Source organism: Haemaphysalis longicornis, unplaced genomic scaffold, assembly GCF_048455015.1.
Source record: "Haemaphysalis longicornis isolate Haplotype H1 unplaced genomic scaffold, Haemaphysalis longicornis Haplotype H1 scaffold_19, whole genome shotgun sequence".
Taxonomy (NCBI): domain Eukaryota; kingdom Metazoa; phylum Arthropoda; class Arachnida; order Ixodida; family Ixodidae; genus Haemaphysalis; species Haemaphysalis longicornis.
The window spans coordinates 8,338,690-8,359,684 of NW_027526288.1; the positions used below are offsets into that span (position 1 = coordinate 8,338,690).

Here is a 20,995-nt window from a genome sequence, read left to right on the forward strand (position 1 = left end):
CCGACAGACTCCCATCAATATTTGCATTTTCAATGTAGTCACATTAAGCACTGGAAGACGGGCATACCCGATAGTCAAGCGCATCGCTTCCGCCGGATATGCTCCAAGGAAACAGATTTTCTTTCCAACTGTGAGGGACTGAAAAATGATCTGCTCAAACAAAAGTTCCCGCTCCAATTAATTGACGATTCCATTCGCCGAGCAGGAGCGCTGAGCCGCAATGAACTCCTTAACTCCAGGAAGCCAGCCGACCGACGCCCTTCAAGTAACCTAGTTCTCACTCACTCCGCATCTCCGCCGAATGTTTCTGGCATACTTCGGAAGCATCACAACATATTAAGTCAAAGTCCTCGACTAGCATCCATATTTTTCGAACCACCACGTGTGGTGTACACGCGAAACAAGAACCCGCGCGGCATTCTGACATCTTCGAGGCTCAGCCATTCGGCCGTGACCGGTTGTGGGCCCTGCAACAAGCCTCGTTGTCAGGTATGCCCCCCCATGACGAGAACAAAAACAGCCTCTAGCACCGCCTCGCACTTCTCTGTAAAACTGAAGGGAAATTTTAACTGTGACAGAACCAACGTAGTTTACCTGCTCGAGTGCAATACCTGCCACCTGCAATATATTGGCCAGACGACGAACGCTTTTAGATTAAGGTTCAACAATCATAGGGCACACGCCAAGTCTCTTCCTGACCTTCCTTTGACCTTCACGTCGGAATCTCGGCTCATTCATTTAATAATTTGAAGGTAACAATTATTGAATCCAATTTCAACAGGAACCACGCACGCGAAGTTCGCGAATCATATGTCATATTTAAGTTCAAAACCGCATCCTCTGGGTTGAACGAAGGCGTGGGCGCGCTGACATGTTTGCCACAGTAATTACTCGCCTTTCTTCCGTTCGCTTCTTGCGTGAACAATTCCTTTTTTAGGCATACCAGCGCCGGCTTCATCCGTCCAGGTTCATTCACTTAGGCTCTTAGCGCCGGCTTAGCCACTTAGAGCCGGCTTCACTTTACACATTCCTAAGACGAAAAGCCAGGGCGTGCTGACGCGCGTTCCCCCAGTTCCTTATCTCGTTCTGCCGCCTTTATTTCTGTCTCTCCCCCCCCCACCCCCCGCTTCTTCTGTTAATTCCTATGAAGAGGGGCGCCAATTTACCTCCTTCCTAGACGTCCCTTTGCATTTTTCTTTTCTTTTTGTGTTATACCACCTGCCAGTAATTTCTTCTAAACAGGGCGCACTGTAGCGCACCTTTTCTCCCAAAAAAGAGGGAGGGCAGTGCATTCCCTCTCATGTGTATGTCTTCCGTTTTTTCTTGTTTTGCTGAATGATGACGTATGATTTATTTTAAAGAGGGCGCACTGTAGCGCAACTTCCTCTCTCTTCACGCACCTATAAAAGCGTACTGCAGTGTACTGTAAATGTTACTCCGATGAAGACTGGACCTCCAGTCGAAACGTTAGTAAACATGTTTGTTTTTGTTTTTTGAGACGTGCGGCCGACTCTACTTTTTATATATGTATATATATATATATATATATATATATATATATATATATATATATATATAGATTGCGAGAAGGGCTGTCTTTGGTTGCCGTAGCAAATAGTAAAAAATGGGTATAGCTTCTAACAAAACTGTTTATTGGTCGACGTTTCGATCGGATGCCGATCTTTCTCAAGACAACATTTCGTATTTCTGTGCACGTATTTATAAGCTCGTCGTCCAACGACGCCGAAAAAAGAGAGAGGGGGGATTTGGGGAGAGAGGTAGCAACAAACACGCTCTCGGCGAGGTGAGGTGAAGGTTTGCAAAAAAGAGAGAAAAAAAAAAGAGAAAACGCAAAACCAAAAACAAACCTAAACATGCAGAAAAGAGAGAGAAGTACACAACTCTTTCAAAAACACTGTCCTCCATCGTTCGTCAGCTTGTAGAACGAGTGACAGGTAGCGCCCACTTCAGAGGGGGGCCGCTCTGCTTAAGAAACGAAAGCGCAAAGCAGTAACAGGGACGCTCTCACACCATCACTGGGAGGCACAGAATTCTAATGGTCACTGACCTTACGGGAAGAGTTTACAGGAAGCGGTCGCAGCCGCACACATATCTCAGTGACGCCAACCCCACAAAACAAACAGGCAGGCTCGTTAACAGTGTAGGTACGATCTCCGCACTGTGGCTCAAAGCATGCACGATTCTGCCTACCGGCAGGACGGGCGAGTGCCATTCATCATTCTTAGCTCTATTCTTCTGCCCTGCCCGGGCAGCCGACAGGGTCGTCCCTGACCATGAACCAGGGAGAAGGAGCTTAACTAATCCTCTAACTGGATTCTGGACTGGAATCCAGTCCAGAAAACGAGAAAAGCCCTGCCACCCCCGCCGTCAAAAGGTACGATCTCCGAAAACACTGTGGCTCTGCACGTCGCATTTGCATGAATTGACATACTGGCCGCGCAAATGTTCCGACCTCCTCTCCCTCAGATGACACGCGTGATCAGCTGCTGACGCCTAATTTTTTTAAGATAAGGAAAACAATTGACAAGCGGGTGCGCCATGATCTACATGTGCGTACACTCAAAATATACCTAAAGGCTGGGATCGCCCCCCGGGGCCTTCTTCTATCATTAACACCATCGATGCATACGTTTAACAAACGTGAAACACAAAATTGGAACGAAACTCTTAAATCCGCATCACTTCAGCTAACTAAAATCGTAGTGGATCATTGTGATAATACACTCGCGTCTCTGAGGGCGGAGGAGCTTCGTGCTAGGAATAATATTGTCCTTTCTGCGCTGGAGGCCAGCGAACTGGAACTGTTCGAGAAAAAGAAGACAGATGAAATAATGAGAATCAAAATTAAAAAATTGTCAAGGGATAAAGTTCCATACTCAAACGAGTTTTCTGTTCCATACTCAAACGAGTTTTCTCAAATCAATTCAGCTCCGCACCCCACAGACATTGGAAATTCCAAAATTACACCCCCAATTCCACCCTGCAAGTCGAAAGAAATATCAAAAACTCAAAAGAACATAGATGAAAACATAATTAACCTCTCCGGGGTACAGCTTACTATTCATGAGCGGTCGTTAATCTCGCGCGGGTTGACATTTTGCCCAAGTACCGGCCGATACAATGAGTTTAGCTTGCTGAAAGATCTGGACAATTTTTCACGAAATTTACGCCTAGAAGAATATTTTTTCGATAAGCCGGACAAGGAGCGCACTGCCCCAACCTCCGTCAATGTAGGGCGGCAGTGGACACCGAAATCAGAGCGGGAAAAACACTTGGACTCGTACATTGAGGCCGTTCAAAGAGACGTCCTGCGGGCTTATAACGCTCGCAAACCAGGGGCCCAGAACCTTTCTAAAGAGGAGCGCGAGGCACTTAAGGCACTGGGTGATCGAACAGACATTGTCATAAAACCGGCCGATAAGGGTGGAGGTATTGTAATACTTAGTAAACCAGACTACATTCAAGAAGGCCACCGTCAGTTAAATAACGAATTTTTCTACCAAAAACTTGACGCGGATCCAACTGTTGAACATCAGGAAATAATAACAACAACACTAAATAATCTTGTCAAAATTGGGGAAATAGAGCCACGCCTCTGTAAAGCACTCACAGCAACACACGCAACGCCAGGAAGGTTTTACATGCTGCCTAAAGTTCATAAAGAAGGGAACCCTGGTAGGCCAATAATTTCGGGAAGAGGCACTCTCACCGAACCAATATCAAGCTACATAGACTCCCTGATTAAGCAAATACCCGCTACCCATTCGTCGTATCTTCGTGATACTAACCACTTCCTACGGGAAATCGACAACATAAAAATCCCTGATGGCGCCTTCCTTGTAACTCTAGATGTAACTTCTCTGTACACAAATATACCTCACCGAGATGGGATTGAAGCCCTGGTTGAATCCTATAGCATACATCGGGACCATGAGTCGCCAAGCCCACAAGTCATTGAAACTTTGACCAAGCTAGTGCTGGAATTAAATAGCTGTGAATTCCACAATCAGTATTACCTACAAATAAACGGCACTGCGATGGGTACTCGAATGGCACCCAACTACGCTAATATATTCATGAACGATCTCGAAACAAAATTTCTATCAACCCGCGAAATTAAGCCATTCTTTTACAAACGCTTTCTGGACGATGTATTCCTTATTTGGACCGGTACGGAGGATGACTTAATCGACTTCATCGAGTGTTTCAACAAGGCCCATCCAAGCATCGCATTCACTTATACGTATTCAACCACGGAAATCAATTTCCTTGACGTGCATATAAATACAGACAAAGGAGAACTGATCACTACCGTGTACAAAAAACCTACCGATAGGCACCAGTATCTGCACTTCGACAGTTGTCATCCGCGCCACTGCAAAACGAGTATCCCATACTCGCAGGCCCACCGATTTAGGAGAATTTGTTCCCGCACCGAGGACTTCGAAGCAAATGCGGAAAACTTGCGCAATGTACTCGCGAGGCAACAATACCCACCACCCATAGTCAACGACGCTATTTGCAAAGCGGTCAACCTTGATCGCCAAGAGTTGCTGCACCATGAAAGGGAACTAAATCAGAAGGGGAGAGGCAACCTAGTTTTGACGTTCGGGGGCAACTCCCCAAACATAAACAAAATCTTGAAAAAGCACTTCAACATGCTACAACAGAGTGAACGGCTTTCGAAAATCTTCCCCACCCCTCCTCGGGTCGTATACAGGCGCCCCAAAAATATTAAAGATTACCTCGTACACGCCAAAACTGAGAGGGCACCCAAGGGTGGGTGTCGACCATGCGGAAAGGCACGGTGCCGCGTATGTAAACACATGCAGACAACCACGGTGGCAGAAAGCACCAACTCAAATTTCAAGCATCTAATTCACGCGACACTCGACTGCGACTCTTCTAATGTGGTGTACCTTCTGGAGTGCGGTGTTTGTGGCATCCAATACATTGGCCAGACGGACACGGCATTCCGCATGCGCTTCAACAACCATCGCGCACATGTTCGTTCACTCCCGGATCTACCCTTATCACGACATATTAACTCCGAAAACCACCCGTTCGACTCCATCAGGGTCACACTTTTACAGAGTGGATTTTCTACTACAAGAGAACGCGAACAACGTGAATCTTACATTATTTACAAATTCAACACCGTAAAGGCAGGAATGAATGTTAGCCCGGGCATTATGTCGTCTATACATGCTGTTGATAATCTGGCTGCAGAATAATCCCCTATCTAAATTAAGTCTCTGTGTTGTTTAAACAAGTAATCAAGCTATTCTTATTTTATTTATTCCCTTCCTGGGGTGTCCGCACAGGCGGCATATGCCACAAACAACATCGAGGCGCCCGCTGCCGTTTACTCCAACAAAGGACCCGCGCGACTCCCGCGTGCGGTTAGAGGATTAGTTAAGCTCCTTCTCCCTGGTTCATGGTCAGGGACGACCCTGTCGGCTGCCCGGGCAGGGCAGAAGAATAGAGCTAAGAATGATGAATGGCACTCGCCCGTCCTGCCGGTAGGCAGAATCGTGCATGCTTTGAGCCACAGTGCGGAGATCGTACCTACACTGTTAACGAGCCTGCCTGTTTGTTTTGTGGGGTTGGCGTCACTGAGATATGTGTGCGGCTGCGACCGCTTCCTGTAAACTCTTCCCGTAAGGTCAGTGACCATTAGAATTCTGTGCCTCCCAGTGATGGTGTGAGAGCGTCCCTGTTACTGCTTTGCGCTTTCGTTTCTTAAGCAGAGCGGCCCCCCTCTGAAGTGGGCGCTACCTGTCACTCGTTCTACAAGCTGACGAACGATGGAGGACAGTGTTTTTGAAAGAGTTGTGTACTTCTCTCCCTTTTCTGCATGTTTAGGTTTGTTTTTGGTTTTGCGTTTTCTCTTTTTTTTTTCTCTCTTTTTTGCAAACCTTCACCTCACCTCGCCGAGAGCGTGTTTGTTGCTACCTCTCTCCCCAAATCCCCCCTCTCTCTTTTTTCGGCGTCGTTGGACGACGAGCTTATAAATACGTGCACAGAAATACGAAATGTTGTCTTGAGAAAGATCGGCATCCGATCGAAACGTCGACCAATAAACAGTTTTGTTAGAAGCTATACCCATTTTTTACTATATATATATATATATATATATATATATCAAGGTTGCAGTCGTCATTGCCAGTGCTATTCGGCTTTTTTCGAAATATTTAATAGGGCCGAATGACGTGTGCTTGTCACGTTTCTTTGATTCATTGATAAATAAGCGAAAATATAAGTCGAGAAAAAATCCGCCGTTTTTCCGGGAGCGGGACTCGAACCCACATCTCCGCATAACCGGTGCGGTGCGTTCGCAATTACGCTATCCCCACAGCGGCTTCTCTCTCGACTTTAAAGCGGGGGTTTATATATATATATATATATATATATATATATATATATATATATATATATATATATATATATATATATATATATATATATATATATATATACAGGGTGATCAAAGTTAAGTCGACAGGTTTTTTATAAATTAGCCGCTGAGCTGTACGAGAAGAACACCTCTGCTGTAAGGTTACGTACCCAGGGGGACACAGATTGAGGTGGTAAATATTGATGTCGGTGGCTTAATTACTCAAATTGCATAATTAACTTTTTAGTGACTGCAGAAAACCAACATGTTTATATTGAAAAGTTGGGCGCAATCGTGTTTCTACACAGTTTCATTTGGCAGAATTTTTCTAGCGCATCTGTAATTCGAGATATCGAATTGCGAAATATAATTGCCGTTTGCGTGATTACGCATTTACGCAAACAGCAATTACGCAAACAGCAATGAAATTTCGCAATTCGATATCTCGAATTACAGATGCGCTAGAAAAAGTCTGCCAAATGAAACTGTGTAGAAACACCATTGCGCCCAACTTTTCAATATAAACATGTCTGTTTACTGCAGTCACTAAAAAGTTAATTATGCAATTTTAGTTAATTAAGCCACCGACATCAATATTTATCACGTCATTCTGTGTCCCCCTGGGCGCGTAGCTTTACAGCAGAGGTGGTCTTCACGTACAACTAAGCATCTAATTTAAAAAAAACCTGTCGACTTTGATCACCCTGTATATATATATATATATATATATATATATATATATATATATATATATATATATATATATATATATATATATATATATATATATATATATATATATATATATACATATATATATATATATATACATATATATACAGCAGGAGATGTCCAATTGAACATCGAATACCCAACTGCTTCAGACTTATTTGACATTTATGTTGTATAGCAGTTAAGTCCGGAACCAGTAGGAGTCAGTGGAAAACATGAAAGCCTGAAGTATGTTTATAAGTTATCAGCGAAAAATTGCAATCTTAGGTTGCGAACGAAATTTTAATGTATTCTCAACGGTACTAGAAGGTATTTATAATCAAATAGCTGGAAAACCTAAAGAAACCGCTACGGCAACACTAGCATTCCGTAAGACGCCAAGAAACGGTTACATAGGAATGATAGGATGTCATTCAAAAACTGTTCAATGACAACAATGCCTTGTGTACCAAAAAAATTGCGGTGCAAAAGAATACCGGCTGAGATTACAGCGCAAAACATAGCACTTGAGATGTTTTATGAATTTAGTCTGTAGTTCTTCGTGCAAAATTTAAACATGAAAGTGCAGGGGTGCTCCGTTTTGTGGCTACGAATCAATTTTTACACCGTTGGGCTCTTCCATATACAATAAAAATTGGGCGCAGAAACTGATTGATTGATTGATTGCTGGGTTTAACGCACCGACGCAACGCAGGCGATGAGGCGCGCCGTAGTGGAGGGCTCCGGATTAATCTTGACCACCTGGGGATCTTTATAGTGCGCCGAAATCTCGTACACACGGGCGTTTTTGCTTTTCGCCTCCATCAGAAAAGCGGCCGCCGCGGCTGGGCAGCAGCGCAACGCCTTAGCCACTGAGCCACCGCGGCGGGTTGGGCGCAAAAACGTCATAGTTTTTTCTACCAAGACTACATCCTGAACCCAACCTTGTCGCCGTGATCACCTGTACGCAGGTGAAAGGTTGTGCAGAAATCCATGCTTTCATGTGTGCTATTTTGAAAGAAACCATTATTGAATATACAGAGAGCATCTTCAGTGCCTTGTGTAGAGCGGAAATTCATCAGGCAGACAGAAGTTTGCCAAAACAGGCATTATGTGGGTGTTGTGGTAAAATGTTGTCTGCCGTCTAATGCTGCTCCTCCTACTCATGCTGGAATCTATCACAGTCAGAGAGAAAGTGCTCTTACTATCTCTTTCTAAGCGCGCCGAAACCTCCGGTTATGTTGTGAAAGAAGACCAAGGGAAAACATTTACACTGCTTTTTACCTTGCGCAGTTTTACTTACTCAAATAAGGAGCGGTAACCAGTTACTTGAAAGGAGAAATTGTTGAAGGGAGGTGTCTCATTTTTAAATCATCCTTAGCTCTTTCTTCAATAAAGAGGAACTCAGATCAGAGAGGACGGGCTAGTGAGTGTTTAGTCTTGAAATGTCAGGCCGATATTAACTGAGTACTTTGAAGAATGCTCCCATGCCCTCGGTAACGATTTTAACCAGCGAAAATGCAACGTTCAGGTGGTGTTATCGTGTGTACACGCAAACATTAAAGCCCTTTTTATTATTAGTGGAGTGGCTGTGGTGTTGACTTTCGTTTATCGCTCATGTTCGCGGTATCGCTGATTGTAACCTGTCTGCTAGTTGTAGGTACTACCGCCCTCAATTTCACCCGCAAAACGCCAGCGGCTGCAGGGGCTGCTCCGTTGACTAAGGTGGCACCGCGCATTGAGGCACTCGATAACTAACAGAAGAGCGGGTACAACACTTCTAGTAATGATGGATTATGACGCTTTGTAGTTCACACGGGTCTAAATGTACGCAAGCAGTCTACCGACCTGAAAAATTGGCAAGCATTTTCCGCCATCCTATGCATCGTTATAACAGCACTCCTAGAACGCAGTCAATAATCTGCTTAGCGAATTTCTCAAAACATTTAAGATCAGTATATTTACAAAGAATGAAACTTACTAAGGAATCTTTGAATCGGGCTTGCAGCCGTGATCAGTTTCCTTGTACTAGAAGAAGTAGGGCCTCCCTGTAGTCTCCGGACTTGTCCCTCTGTCAAAAAAGGGATTGCTGAAACTTGTTTGATGCACAACCTCTTTTTCCCAAATAACATCATAATGTCGCCGTCCGATTATCGCGCTGGGCTTGTTTGTAGCTGTTTTGGTCATCCATTCCACGCACCCCAAATTCCCGTTCACCTACTATTTCACTTCATGGGCAACCCCAAACCAGGTATCCTTCCGTATGAAGGATACAGACGCAACTTTTTTTAAGGATATTCCACATACTGCGCCACACTTCCCAGCAATTGCAGCTTTTCTAAATTTTCTGTTTCTATGTTGAGAGGTTTAACCCTCGTCAACATTGCTTCGGATCCCATAGAGCGATTCAGGAGTCAACTGGGCTCTACGTAAGTTTCTTTGGCAGTGTGCTCAATTTACTTCTATTTAAGTACCATGCGCATTTCAGTTAGTTTTAATTTTGAAAATATTACTAGCGCCATCGCAATTACAAGTGGTTGACAATGAATCAGTTCGGAACCACCTTTTTATCTCCGCAAGGCAAAAGAACTACTAAGATGAGACATTGGCATTGCATTTTATACAGAAGACTTCCAAGGCAGGCGTTACGATCTCGGGCAAAACAAGCCTCTAAGCTTGTAAGCTTGTTAGCATCTCAGCGTACAATACGCGGCGCGAGGAGCATTTGAGCCTCATTTTAGCAGGAAACGGCGAGTTCCTTTTTTTAGTGACAAACAGTATGTCGTAGGCTCTTCAAAACTTTGCCGGTGGCGTGAATGCAGTAAGGTTACAGAAATGGGTGGTACCAGAAATTGAACTCGCTGTCACCAAGGCTGTTCCGCCAACGAGCCGACCTCCACATTCAGAATGCCACATTTACTGGAACGCGCCATGGCACGGAGAAAGCGGGTGTGCAGTGCTATAACGTTTCCACTGAGCTTGCGACGGCAAGATGTTAATCGTAAATCTTGTATTTTGGTTACAAAATTCGCTAACCGGAACGCAAACTTTTGCGTAATATAAGCATTATACTGCCTTGTACGACGTTAGGTTTACTGTTACGGTAGCCTGAAGTCAAGCCTGAATATTGGCGCAACAACAATCTTACCCCACCGCCCGCAATGTGTTTGCCCAATGACGGTGACAGGTGCCGTCAGAGACTCACGACCAATGCATGAATGCTCATTTCACTAAAACCCTAAGTTACTGCCGATAATTATTATATACGCCCAAGGGCGAGTGCCCCGTAATGACATTTGCAATCAGAAACACGTGGCTAATACAACACGCGCAGTGTTGAGGCCGGTTCCGCAACAAGTTCGTCTTTGCGACATCAGACGGATAGGATGCCACCGAATTATAGTTTGTGCCTTGTTTAAAATCTTTTTAGCAGCAGAGTGCACTCTGTAAATTTCCCACTCTTATTGCGCCGCATATTCACACGCCTCCCGTATTTCGCTTCATGTGTTACTAGTGTAGTGTTTGCGAAGTATTGCCCCTCCTCAAAAACGTGAGGTAGGGGGCAACAGAAATTACCGCTTGGGGGCCTTTATTTTCCTTGCGGAAACTTTTTTTTAATGTTTTCGCATAGTTTGGAGCCAGCAGTAAAGAAAAAATACCCAGGGCATCAATGCACTGGTAATAATTCAGTCACCGTGAATGCCTTATTGTGTAATTGCCGCACGTGTCTAATTATTATCCCAAGTGCAGGCACCAATTTCTTAGCACTTATCCCGGCCGTCTTCTGGAGCAGCGCAGTACAGTCCCAGCATTCATTGGATGGAACAGAATGGCAAGCACCAAATAGGGTCAAGACTGAGGTTTGTACAAGGCTCGCGGGCAGCGATGAACCCTCACTTCATGCACTGGAAGCCTACCACCAACAAAACTAAACTCCCTGAACAAGTATTGATGCTCCGCTTCTAATGTGAAAAATGGAGCCCCATTATACAGGGGCATGTGAAAAATGCTATGTTCAACAGCATAAACAGAAACAAAGAGGGACAGGAATAAATACCGAAAAGGGCATTTGCTTCCTCGTATTGCTATTGTGAACCATATTTGCGTCTGTTGGTAACTGTGAAACCGTCGCCTAGCTGTCCACTTGTGGTGATTTTCCACTTACCACATGCAACGGTCCTGTTGTATAATCATAGTTCAAGCGCAATGAACACACCTCTGTCTCGGTTTGCTTTGTATCCAGCGAGCGTCACTGCACTGCTGAACAATTTTCCGTGAGGCTTGCCGAACGCCGCTGCTGCGTTCGTCAAGCATTCACGAAAACCCGTCGTCCCTACCAGTCGGGAGCTGTGAGTCCGGCAACTAGAACCGAGCGCCAGCTTCAGGCTAGGATCGCCCGCAGCTGCAACTGGAGAGTTCAAGGGACGATCACCGACAGTGAGATTACGGCGCACGCGAAATAAGGTTTACAGGCCTTGGGCAAGCGTCGCTCCTGCGGAAGGGAATTCGTTCTCTTCCTTTGTTCAACGTACTTCGCTCGGTTTATATGATTGCGGAACATCCCAGGCATCATCATACCAAGTGATTGCCCGAGAAGAATTGATTCCGGGCACCAACATTGCTTGACGTAACTACAAGAAGTAGCAAAGCATTTCTCCGTGCATTTGAAAAGCAATAGAAGGCTTGCGTAGGAGCAGAAACAAACTGAAATATCCCCAGCAGAGCTTATGTGCACGCATGGCAAATATCACTTTATTAGTTCCCGGGGCACCGTGACCACCTCAAACCCTCTGCCAATCGGTGGGTGGCGTCATGCGCCTAAGCGCCTGTTGCACAACCTCTGTCCAAAATAAGCCCTCTCACCTACTGATACTGTCGTATTGTTGATGAAGCGAAGCAATGCCTGCCAGCGACACGTGTTCTCGGGCACGTCGTAAGCTACACAAGCGTAGATGTCTCGTCCTCTGTCTCGTTAATTATAGCCGTTTAAGAACAAGCCAATACAGCGTCACCATAATTTTTTTCAAAGTGACCCCCCCCCCCCTCCCCACTGGCTGTGTTTAGTACACCGGTACAGAGAGCAATGCCGGTGCCTCAACAACTCGCGCCACTGAGTGTTTTGAAAAAATGACTGCTCGTCGTACCCGTATGGCGTCTTGCAGCTGCATCTTGAAGTTCTTGGCGTACTCCCCCTTGATGTGCACAAGGTCCACCTCGCAGCGGGAGACGATTATGCGCACGATCGCCTTGTCACAGGCAATAACGCCCTGCGCCTGAGGACAGCATAAATTAACATTTTCAAAAACTTGGCGCTTCTCTATAGTACTTGAAGATATTTTTAAAGAAACTGTCATTAGCGTCTACGGGAGTGTATATGGACAGAAGCAAACGGGCGGTAGAGAAAGACAACCATTTTTTTGTCCGGCACCTTTCTCAGCGCTCCTTACTTTTGCGTCGTCAACCGACTTTTCCATCAGAGGCTTTATGTTATAGGTGTTGGGGCTTGCCTGATTTTGAGAGAGAGGGAGAGTAAATGTTTATTGAAAAGGAGAAGAGAGCGGCCGGAGAAAGTGATCTTGGGCCGGCTACTTCCCACTGGGGGAGGGTATTAGGGATAAAAAGAGAAAGGAATTAATATGGGAGGTATTGTAAATGACAGTGAAATCGACAAATGAACTATGTAGAATGTATTTTACTAGCGACAAATAGACGCGGACGAAGAAGAAGTACACAGGACACTCGCTAGTCCTGTGTTGAAGTCGTAAAACCTCACATGTAGAAGCCGTAAAACCTCACATACAACGGGGCGCTGAATCAGACGAATACAGTGCACTTTTCAGCACATTATTAAACGTCCTATGAAAGATTTGAGTAACCACAATGGCCGTTCTTACGGTGGCAAAAAGCACTCGCATGTTAGGTACGTCTACGAGCTGTAGGGTATTAGTTAGCCTAACCCTTAAAATTGGGAAGAGTTCTCTCGAGAAGACTGCTGTGGGCTGACAACCGCTCTCAGTCATGGATACTTGTACTCCTTAAGGTGTCAACAATTCTCATGCGATAGAATCCTCTTTAGCTATGGTAATCACCCAGACATTTTTATTGCATATTAATGATACCCTAGAATTCTTCTTATCTGGTCGTTTTCAATCGCTATATTTAAAGCCTCCATACAGCCGTTCACTGTCCCAAGACATAAAGAAGCTTTGAATGAATCCGAAAATCTTCCAGGACACCGTGCTTTTTGTAAATTTACAACATGATGGAGATTTCTTACCCTTCGAAAAAGTGTACAGGTCACTGATATCTCAACCCACTTTTCTTCAGAGAATATGTGAGAATATAAACTTCTAGTTTTGTATCTATTTTTGGGTGGACGTTTTACCATTGATGTCTTCCTATCGTTACTATTTCTCCTACGCCTGCTGCGTGTGCTTATCGCTGAAAAAGGTAATCCGACACGCCTTGCTTTGATCAAGAGTTCTACAAAGTTTCATGGTTGCCACTTCTTCGGCAGATAAAGCAAACAAATCAAAGAAGCTGAAAGAGGAGGCTGAACATGCATAGTTTTAGCAGGTCCAAAAACCAGCTCCAGTAGAGGTGACACGTGTATGGTCGGTTCACCTGCTCCTCCAATAACCGGCACTGGAAGCTGCACCGACACCGGGCAGTTGCTTGGCTAGTATTATCTAAAGATGTGACTACGGCCCTGCTGGCTCTATAGGTCAGTGAAAAAGTGAGAAGGCGTAGCATAAAACCTACTTTCACAAACATGTGGAAAAAATGCGGCATCCCTGCTTTGACGAGTCAGCCAGGAACATTTCGAACTTGAAGTTTTTTGTATTCGATGAGTTCGAAAACCTAATTTTTGGGATGGTAGATTTCGAGAAGCCAAAGTGACATTTTAATTAGAGTTGCTTCTAATACCGCAGAAATTGAAAATTACTAACTTGGGCAGGTGAATTCATTAACTAGTAATGTTTATTTAGATATACACAGCTAATAATAAGAGAAACTGCACGGAGTTTGAGCAGTGCCTTTCAGGAAACGCAAACCATGATTAAACCCAAGGCTGATCTTGCCGCAATTGAACTCATACCTAGGCGTTAAATATTTTAAGCAAGGATATGGCAGGCGAGAAGCATGTGTGGGAAATGGAATAAAACAATCCAGTTAGTTTAGAGAAAATATACATGTGAAAGGGGGTGTCCGCTGCTCGACGGCAAACCCAAATTTGTTCCGACCGTACTGGCGGAGCGACTCTATCCAAGGAGGTCAACAACAACCAAGCACTCTTCCGCAATCCATAAAGTAAGAAGTGGGATAAAGGACGATTGCTGAAAACTGACAAAAAGATAGGTATTGTACATCTTAGCCAAATCACATATATGTAAACTGCTATATACACTATGCGGACCATATAATTAGATTGCGGCTGAATGTATATCACAGCGCGGAGGGACTAGACTCCGTTAAAGGTGCGCGCAACTGATGTTTCTGAGCAAAATTATATTTTACTGACCTTGATTGCCCTCTCGAGCTTCTCCGCAAAGTAGTACGGGATGTTGGCGACACATTTTGCTGTGGGTGAGAAAGCGCATCGAAAGAAAACCCTATAGGTTAACAGCATTGCAATGTATTACGCTGAAAAAACCATAGGAAGTCACTGGGATGACGTACAACCTACAATTCCGGATATGGGGCTCAGCAATAGCTAAAAAAAAACGGAACAAAAATCTTGAGTAATTTATTTTACGCAATCGAAATAAACTTTTGAAGCGCAGCACAGCTTACTATAAAAAGGCGCAATTTCAAGCTACGATCGGTAGGAAGGGATAACTCTGTAATCTAGAAAATCTATGCAGTAGAATAATGCAAAACGCTGTGGGAAAAAGCAGTTGCACTTGGAAAAAGATTATGATGCAACAGTATATTTTATGGGGTCACAGCTTGGATTCAGCTCAGGCTTGCTGTAATTACCATGAGTGCTTTTTTACATTTTAAAATTTGTTCAAACTCAGCTCCCAAAGAAACACAATCATTGCTGTTATAAGGGATCAATAGGTTGATTTAGTAATTCATCTTCCCACTCGCGCCCTGAGCAACAGGGTGTTGGGTGCATTGAGAAAGTGAAAGCGTTGTTCCGGCGTGCTGAACGTGATGAAGAAACTAAGACAATAACATTTTATGGAGGTTGTAAAACAAGAGTTTTCGCTGACTGGATGTAAAACCTCAATAACTTTACCTGTACTAAGGGGTATCGCTGTCACAATAAAGAATATCCTCAATGTGTATTGAATCAATGTGACCGCTAAACTCGCTCATTCATGGGTTGGAAGTAAGTCAGGAAAGTTTAGTCTCTAACCGTGTGCAAAATGATAAGTGGGTGTTTGTTAAAGAATTAGACAAAGTTTGCACAACAAGGCGGGAACCCGAAGTCGCTTACATTACCGACGTGCTCCCAGTAGGATCTAATAGAAACATCGACGCCACTGGAGGCGCTCTACGTGGACGTTCTTCGTCCCGGCAATTCGATTGCAGGGCTCTTTGTACCGCCATCCACTGTTTCCCGTCCAACCAATTATGACGCAACACCATTGCAAGAAAAAAGCGACGTGAGGCAAACTGTTAATGACCTTCCGCTGTGTTCCTTGGGGAAGCAGGCGACATCTACTGTCACTGACTGTACAAGCGACTTGGACTTCGCATCTCACGACTGCCATTCAAAGAGTGCACCAGGGCCGGCGTGCGTCATCCGGTCTCCGTCACCGTATACCTGCATAATACTGACCTCCGGAGACGAGCGTCTCTGACCGTGGAAGGTCTCTGAGAGGGCGGGTAGAAAACAATGCAGCAGAAGTTGCGGAAGTGAAGTTGGTTGACGGAAAAGTAATTCGAACCATCAAACGAAGCACTGAAGACGATTGTAGACTGAAAACCACGACTGAAGTGGTCATGGCCCGGCATCACGATATAGCAGTCGCGTCACTTCCGAGCACGATGATGATCATTCGCGCAATGCCTACATAACAGGATCAAACCCATCACGAATAACACCTCTACGCCAAGCCTTCGATCATGAGGGGGCACCCGAGACTAGAATACGATGGCGTCGGAGGTATCGGACACACATTCTGTAGTTACGCTAGTAAACAACGAAGTCCACTACAAGCATGACCCTGTTGAACGTTTACTGCCGTGAAGGGAAAAAGTAAATGCAAAATTTCGTAAAAGAGAACGATCAGGAACGAAGGCAGCCAGGGGTGCACTTTAGCTTGTAATACGATCTTAATACAGGTATTTTCCTTTTACGAGAGCCTAACAGTCGTGGCAAAGCCATTACTCTGGAATATTTTGTAATTCCGTTGGTTTGTTACCTTCGGACATTTCCCTTGAGTTCCGACGAAAATTGAATTTGAGGCCAATCAGAGAAACCCAAACATACAGAAAAAAAAATCATTTAAATCATCTATGCCTTCATAATTTGGACAATATAGCGATGAAGTGTAATCGCGTGGACTCACTATTGCACATATTCAGGATTTCCTCATTTTTTCGATAACGCAGAGCGTGACCTGTGAATAATGCAACGCCTATAGCAGAGGCTACAACATTTCGTAAGACACCAATCCGTCTGTGGCTAATACGTTTATTCTGACAAAGCCAATTCGAAAGTATTGTAAACAACATGACGCCTGCCAGATTTAAAAATGCTGTCCCAAGAGTTATGGTGGCATTATTTCCCGAGTGAACTTTGTCTAGACTATCATTACTAATAGGCTGTCTAAATCGTCAGTGGACATCATTTCAAAATAGCGCTACTCAAGCCTAAAAGATGAAGTGTTGAGAAATCGGTAGCATATCTGAGGATAGCTCTAACATTTTTGACATATACTGTAGGCGGACAAAGAACCTGATGCATATCTACAACCGCTGGCCCCTGTAATGTAGCTCACTTTTCTGAAAGGAAAAGCCCTTATTTAATCTTGTGTGGAGATAGTCAGTGACTGTCCATCTTCCCGGGTTATTGCATTTTCCACAGCACGAAGGCGTTTCGCTTGATCGCCAGATCACCGTCATTGCCTTGCTCATCGTTAGCCTCTTGATATCAGCGACACGAGGGAGGCCTCTACCACAGAACAACAGACTAACAACGTCTATTCTCCTGCACTTTGTCGTCCGAATTCCTACGTCTACTTCATGGACTTCAGCCGTTCGCCCCCCAAAATCATAGAATGCGCAATTTGCCCACACTCTAGATTGCGCCATTTTAAGAAACCAATTCGCAAATTTCATGTCGTTGCAACGCTATCTCGGGAGGTAAGTTTTCGCCAAAAGTGTTCAATTGAGATACACAGGTAATTCCATGGAGGATCACGCTGCCTCACTGTTCATACTAACCGCCACTATAAGGAAGGCTCGCTGACATCCTTGTAACCCGGTGGCCCGGCAGCTCTATACCACCTTGAGAACATGTAACAACATTTTAGTAGACCAATACTACGCCACTTCTTTCTTCCTATGTGATGCAAACTTTTTGTTTTAATTAAACTTCACTCTAGGCCTCTATGTTATGCATATAGTCACAGCATCGATCAACTCCCGCATCTCTTTTGCGTCCCCGCACAAACCGATGAAAAGTGAAACCTTGAGGTTTCTGCCCAGAGGAGCGACAACGTAGGTCATACGCTTGCCTTGTTCTACAAATAGAGAAGCGTCTAGACCTCCCGGGAACATTATTGTGCGCAGAGTTGTAGGAATCGAAGGCCTTTGCTTTTAAAACAATCCAAAAAATGCACCGCGACTGGGATGTAACCCCTATTATGACTGTGTTGTTCCCATCGGAGGTACAATGATATGTTCTTATATAGTCATGTCGGTATACAAATTTCAACACACTGTTATGATTCTCCGAACATGACTATTCAGCATGTATATGCCGTTGTTTTTGTCAGCCCTGAACGTTAGTTTAGTGCGATTGATGCAAAGTTAGCCGTTCTTACCGATGGCGATGTACGCTGCGCGGAGGTTCCCAGTCATCTCGCTTTCGATGGCCTGGACTACGGAGCGTCCTGTGAGGTTGTTGTACTCCTGGAAGACCAGCCGCAACTGCTCGTAGCTCTGGTTAGTGAGAATCTGGTTGAAGACTGACCCATTGTTGCTCCATCTATTAGCACCAGACTGCTGAAGAAGCTGTGTAGCAGAACAGGGATGGCGGCCAATGAAACTGTACTGACGTCAAAGGTGATAATCAGGAAATACCACTCCAAAAAGATTAATTAGGATTCTCGCAAACGGTACTGTCGCTAGGAGACACGGATAATGCTTCTTTGAGTGTAAATACTCTCGAGGCGAGTTTATTGACCGGAAACAATGTTATTGTACAATAACGTAGTAAGGAAGTAATTCAGTTTATATACGAACAAAAACGTGTATCATTTACTGTTAACAGCGGCGGCTTTTTTTGTACTGTCACACCAACAAAAATGTTTTTTTACGCAAGGGTGTATAAAAAGACTTCGTCTTAGTGTGTTCCGACAGCTTGATAATAACCGACATTTATTTATTTATTTATTGGAGTACCCTCAAGCCCATAGAGCGCTACACAGGGGGTGGGTAACAGTATTTTATAGCACGCAAAGAAATAAATGAGAGTATAAGACAAGGAAAAAAAGAAGAAGCAAAAAGATAAAAAATATAAATGAAGTACAAAAAGAACGGATATGTAAAAAGCAAACAAGCAAACCAAACACAACCGAAAACGAACGCTGCAGAATTGTTAAAAAAGTGGTGAGTAATGGCATTTTTAAACCATGAATGGTCTTGAATGGCTACGATCGAAGAGCCGCTCTTGTCGCTATCACATTGTCGCGATTGTGATGCTTGGAAACTAAAAGTAAGAGCAAAACGCATGCTTTATGTCGAAAATTGCGAAAACACATGTTGAGGTTCCAGTAATACTGTACAAAATTAAGTGGTTACCAAAAAAAAGTTTTTAGTAATCGCGAGCTTATTTACGTTGACAATTTCTTTGACTTTGTGCGCAGTGTGCGCAGGTACAAATCGCGTTTGCGACATAAAAAGAAGAAAACATTGGGGATGATATCTACGATTACTCTTAAAGATTCACGACGGGATAGCGGTACTTCGACGCGTTACCTGGCTTTACAATATAAGCTTTTCTAACACACAGGTTCAGCCAACCGAGGAAAACCTGCGGCAGCTGCTTTTATTCGTCCTGCCACAAGAAGGCACAATTTGCAATTGTGTAGTTAAAGATGCGAGAATAAAGTTTGCGGTTGCGGGATGTTCGTCGAAGGTGGCAGTGCCAGTGTTTGAAAGATTTATTCTCTGGCATGGTGGCCGGCCTAGATATAATGGTAGTTCGGGAAGTGCAGGGTTCCTGACGCAGCGGCTCTTCTACTTGCTCTTTCAAACGCCCACGCTGATGTATAGAGAAAAGGGGGCCTGGCCTGTCTCCCACGTTTCAACGAATGGGGAATATACAATATTGCAGTTGTTATTGCCTGAGCATACTTTAAAATACGACCACGTTGCGTGAAATGGGTTGGATGTGTCCGTATGTTTAGCCCTTTCGTCCATGTACATTTGTGGAGATATGTGGGAGATTGTATAGTACGCAGAGTATGCGATTTTGCGCCGCTGAGATTCCACTTTGGCACGGGGAAGGATGGTTTTCCCGGGCGTAGCATAATGAGACGTTCTCTATATTTTTCGGGGAGTTGGCTATGGTAGTACAGGTCTGTGGAAGCATGGTAGGTGAATTCAAGATCTTTTTTGTTTGGCTGCGGTGTAACCTTTCAGAAAATCCTGTCCGGGAGTCAATAACATCTGAACTGTAATTATTGTAGATGGAAGAATGTTTTCAAGAGTTGCGGTGTTCTGCCTGCGGGCAAAAGTCGCATGGCTTTTCTGAAAGTAACTACATTTAGGTTGATATTTGGTAGTTTCGAACGGCGGGCCGCGGACCTTTGTGAGAATCATGAGAAGCGAGAGATTCACAGCTCCCTTAAACGCTGCCCAGATGATAGTATTGATCTTGTTTATTATTCACTGTCAATAAATTTCTAGTACAGCAGGCTGTGTCATATTCGTCTCGTGATCACTGCGTGCATCAGGCGTGTTGTTGCGTTTACGTCTTTCTAGTTCTTCGCTTTGTTAGATTAGTACAATATAAAACAAATAGGTAAAAATTTTCTTTTTTTGCTGATTTCAACATAGCCTATGGCTAACAAAGCTCTTGTTTTCCACAGATATCGCACAGCCGTGACAAGGAAACAAAAGGTTTCAGAAATACTTTGAAAATTTGTTCTTTATACGCCTTACGACCGATTTTATTTTTAAAAAGGTGATTTGTTAATTAGTTCTGGTTAATACACCCTCCTTGGATTTTGGGATCATGGAGTTCATCGTGTTCCCCTTTTTTGTTACGTAACACATTGTTGACGCCGGCATTATTTCCAGTCGGAGGGACGCTTTTCGGTTGACGGCGTAATTTGCAGGAACGTCTGAGCGCCGTATTAGCCGATGATGCAACTACCGACGCTGTGTAGAACAGAGTTCACTGCGGAGGCCCACAGCCTGCAGGAATAACGCATCTTTTCTATTGTGGCCGCTGTAGTAATATTCTCCCCATTTTCCCGTTTCAGTCGCTGCTCTGTCGTATTCGCGGTGGGGTAGAACCCTCGTATTTGGCTGCACCAGTAGTAGTACTTTTCTGTTTGCAGAGATGATGTTCCTCATTGAACGCTTGATGAGCATGGCTGACAGAGGATGGCAAGGAGCCTAGGGGAAGTAAAAAAAGGCGCTTAACAACTCTGTCACGTTAAAATAAAAGAGGACCTG

The 20,995-nt window shown here is 44.3% G+C and overlaps 1 protein-coding gene across 1 annotated transcript in view; it reads right to left on the bottom strand.

Annotated features, from left to right (window-relative positions):
* Positions 1-20,995, bottom strand: part of LOC144166831 (annexin A6-like) — a 95,228-nt gene that overhangs the window by 26,620 nt on the left and 47,613 nt on the right. The window contains exons 7-9 of the mRNA XM_077696317.1: positions 18,133-18,276; positions 14,652-14,710; positions 12,274-12,402 (exon numbers count right to left, since the gene is read on the bottom strand). Coding sequence (XP_077552443.1) covers positions 12,274-12,402; positions 14,652-14,710; positions 18,133-18,276 — 332 coding nt within the window. The remainder of the gene's footprint in view (positions 1-12,273; positions 12,403-14,651; positions 14,711-18,132; positions 18,277-20,995) is intronic.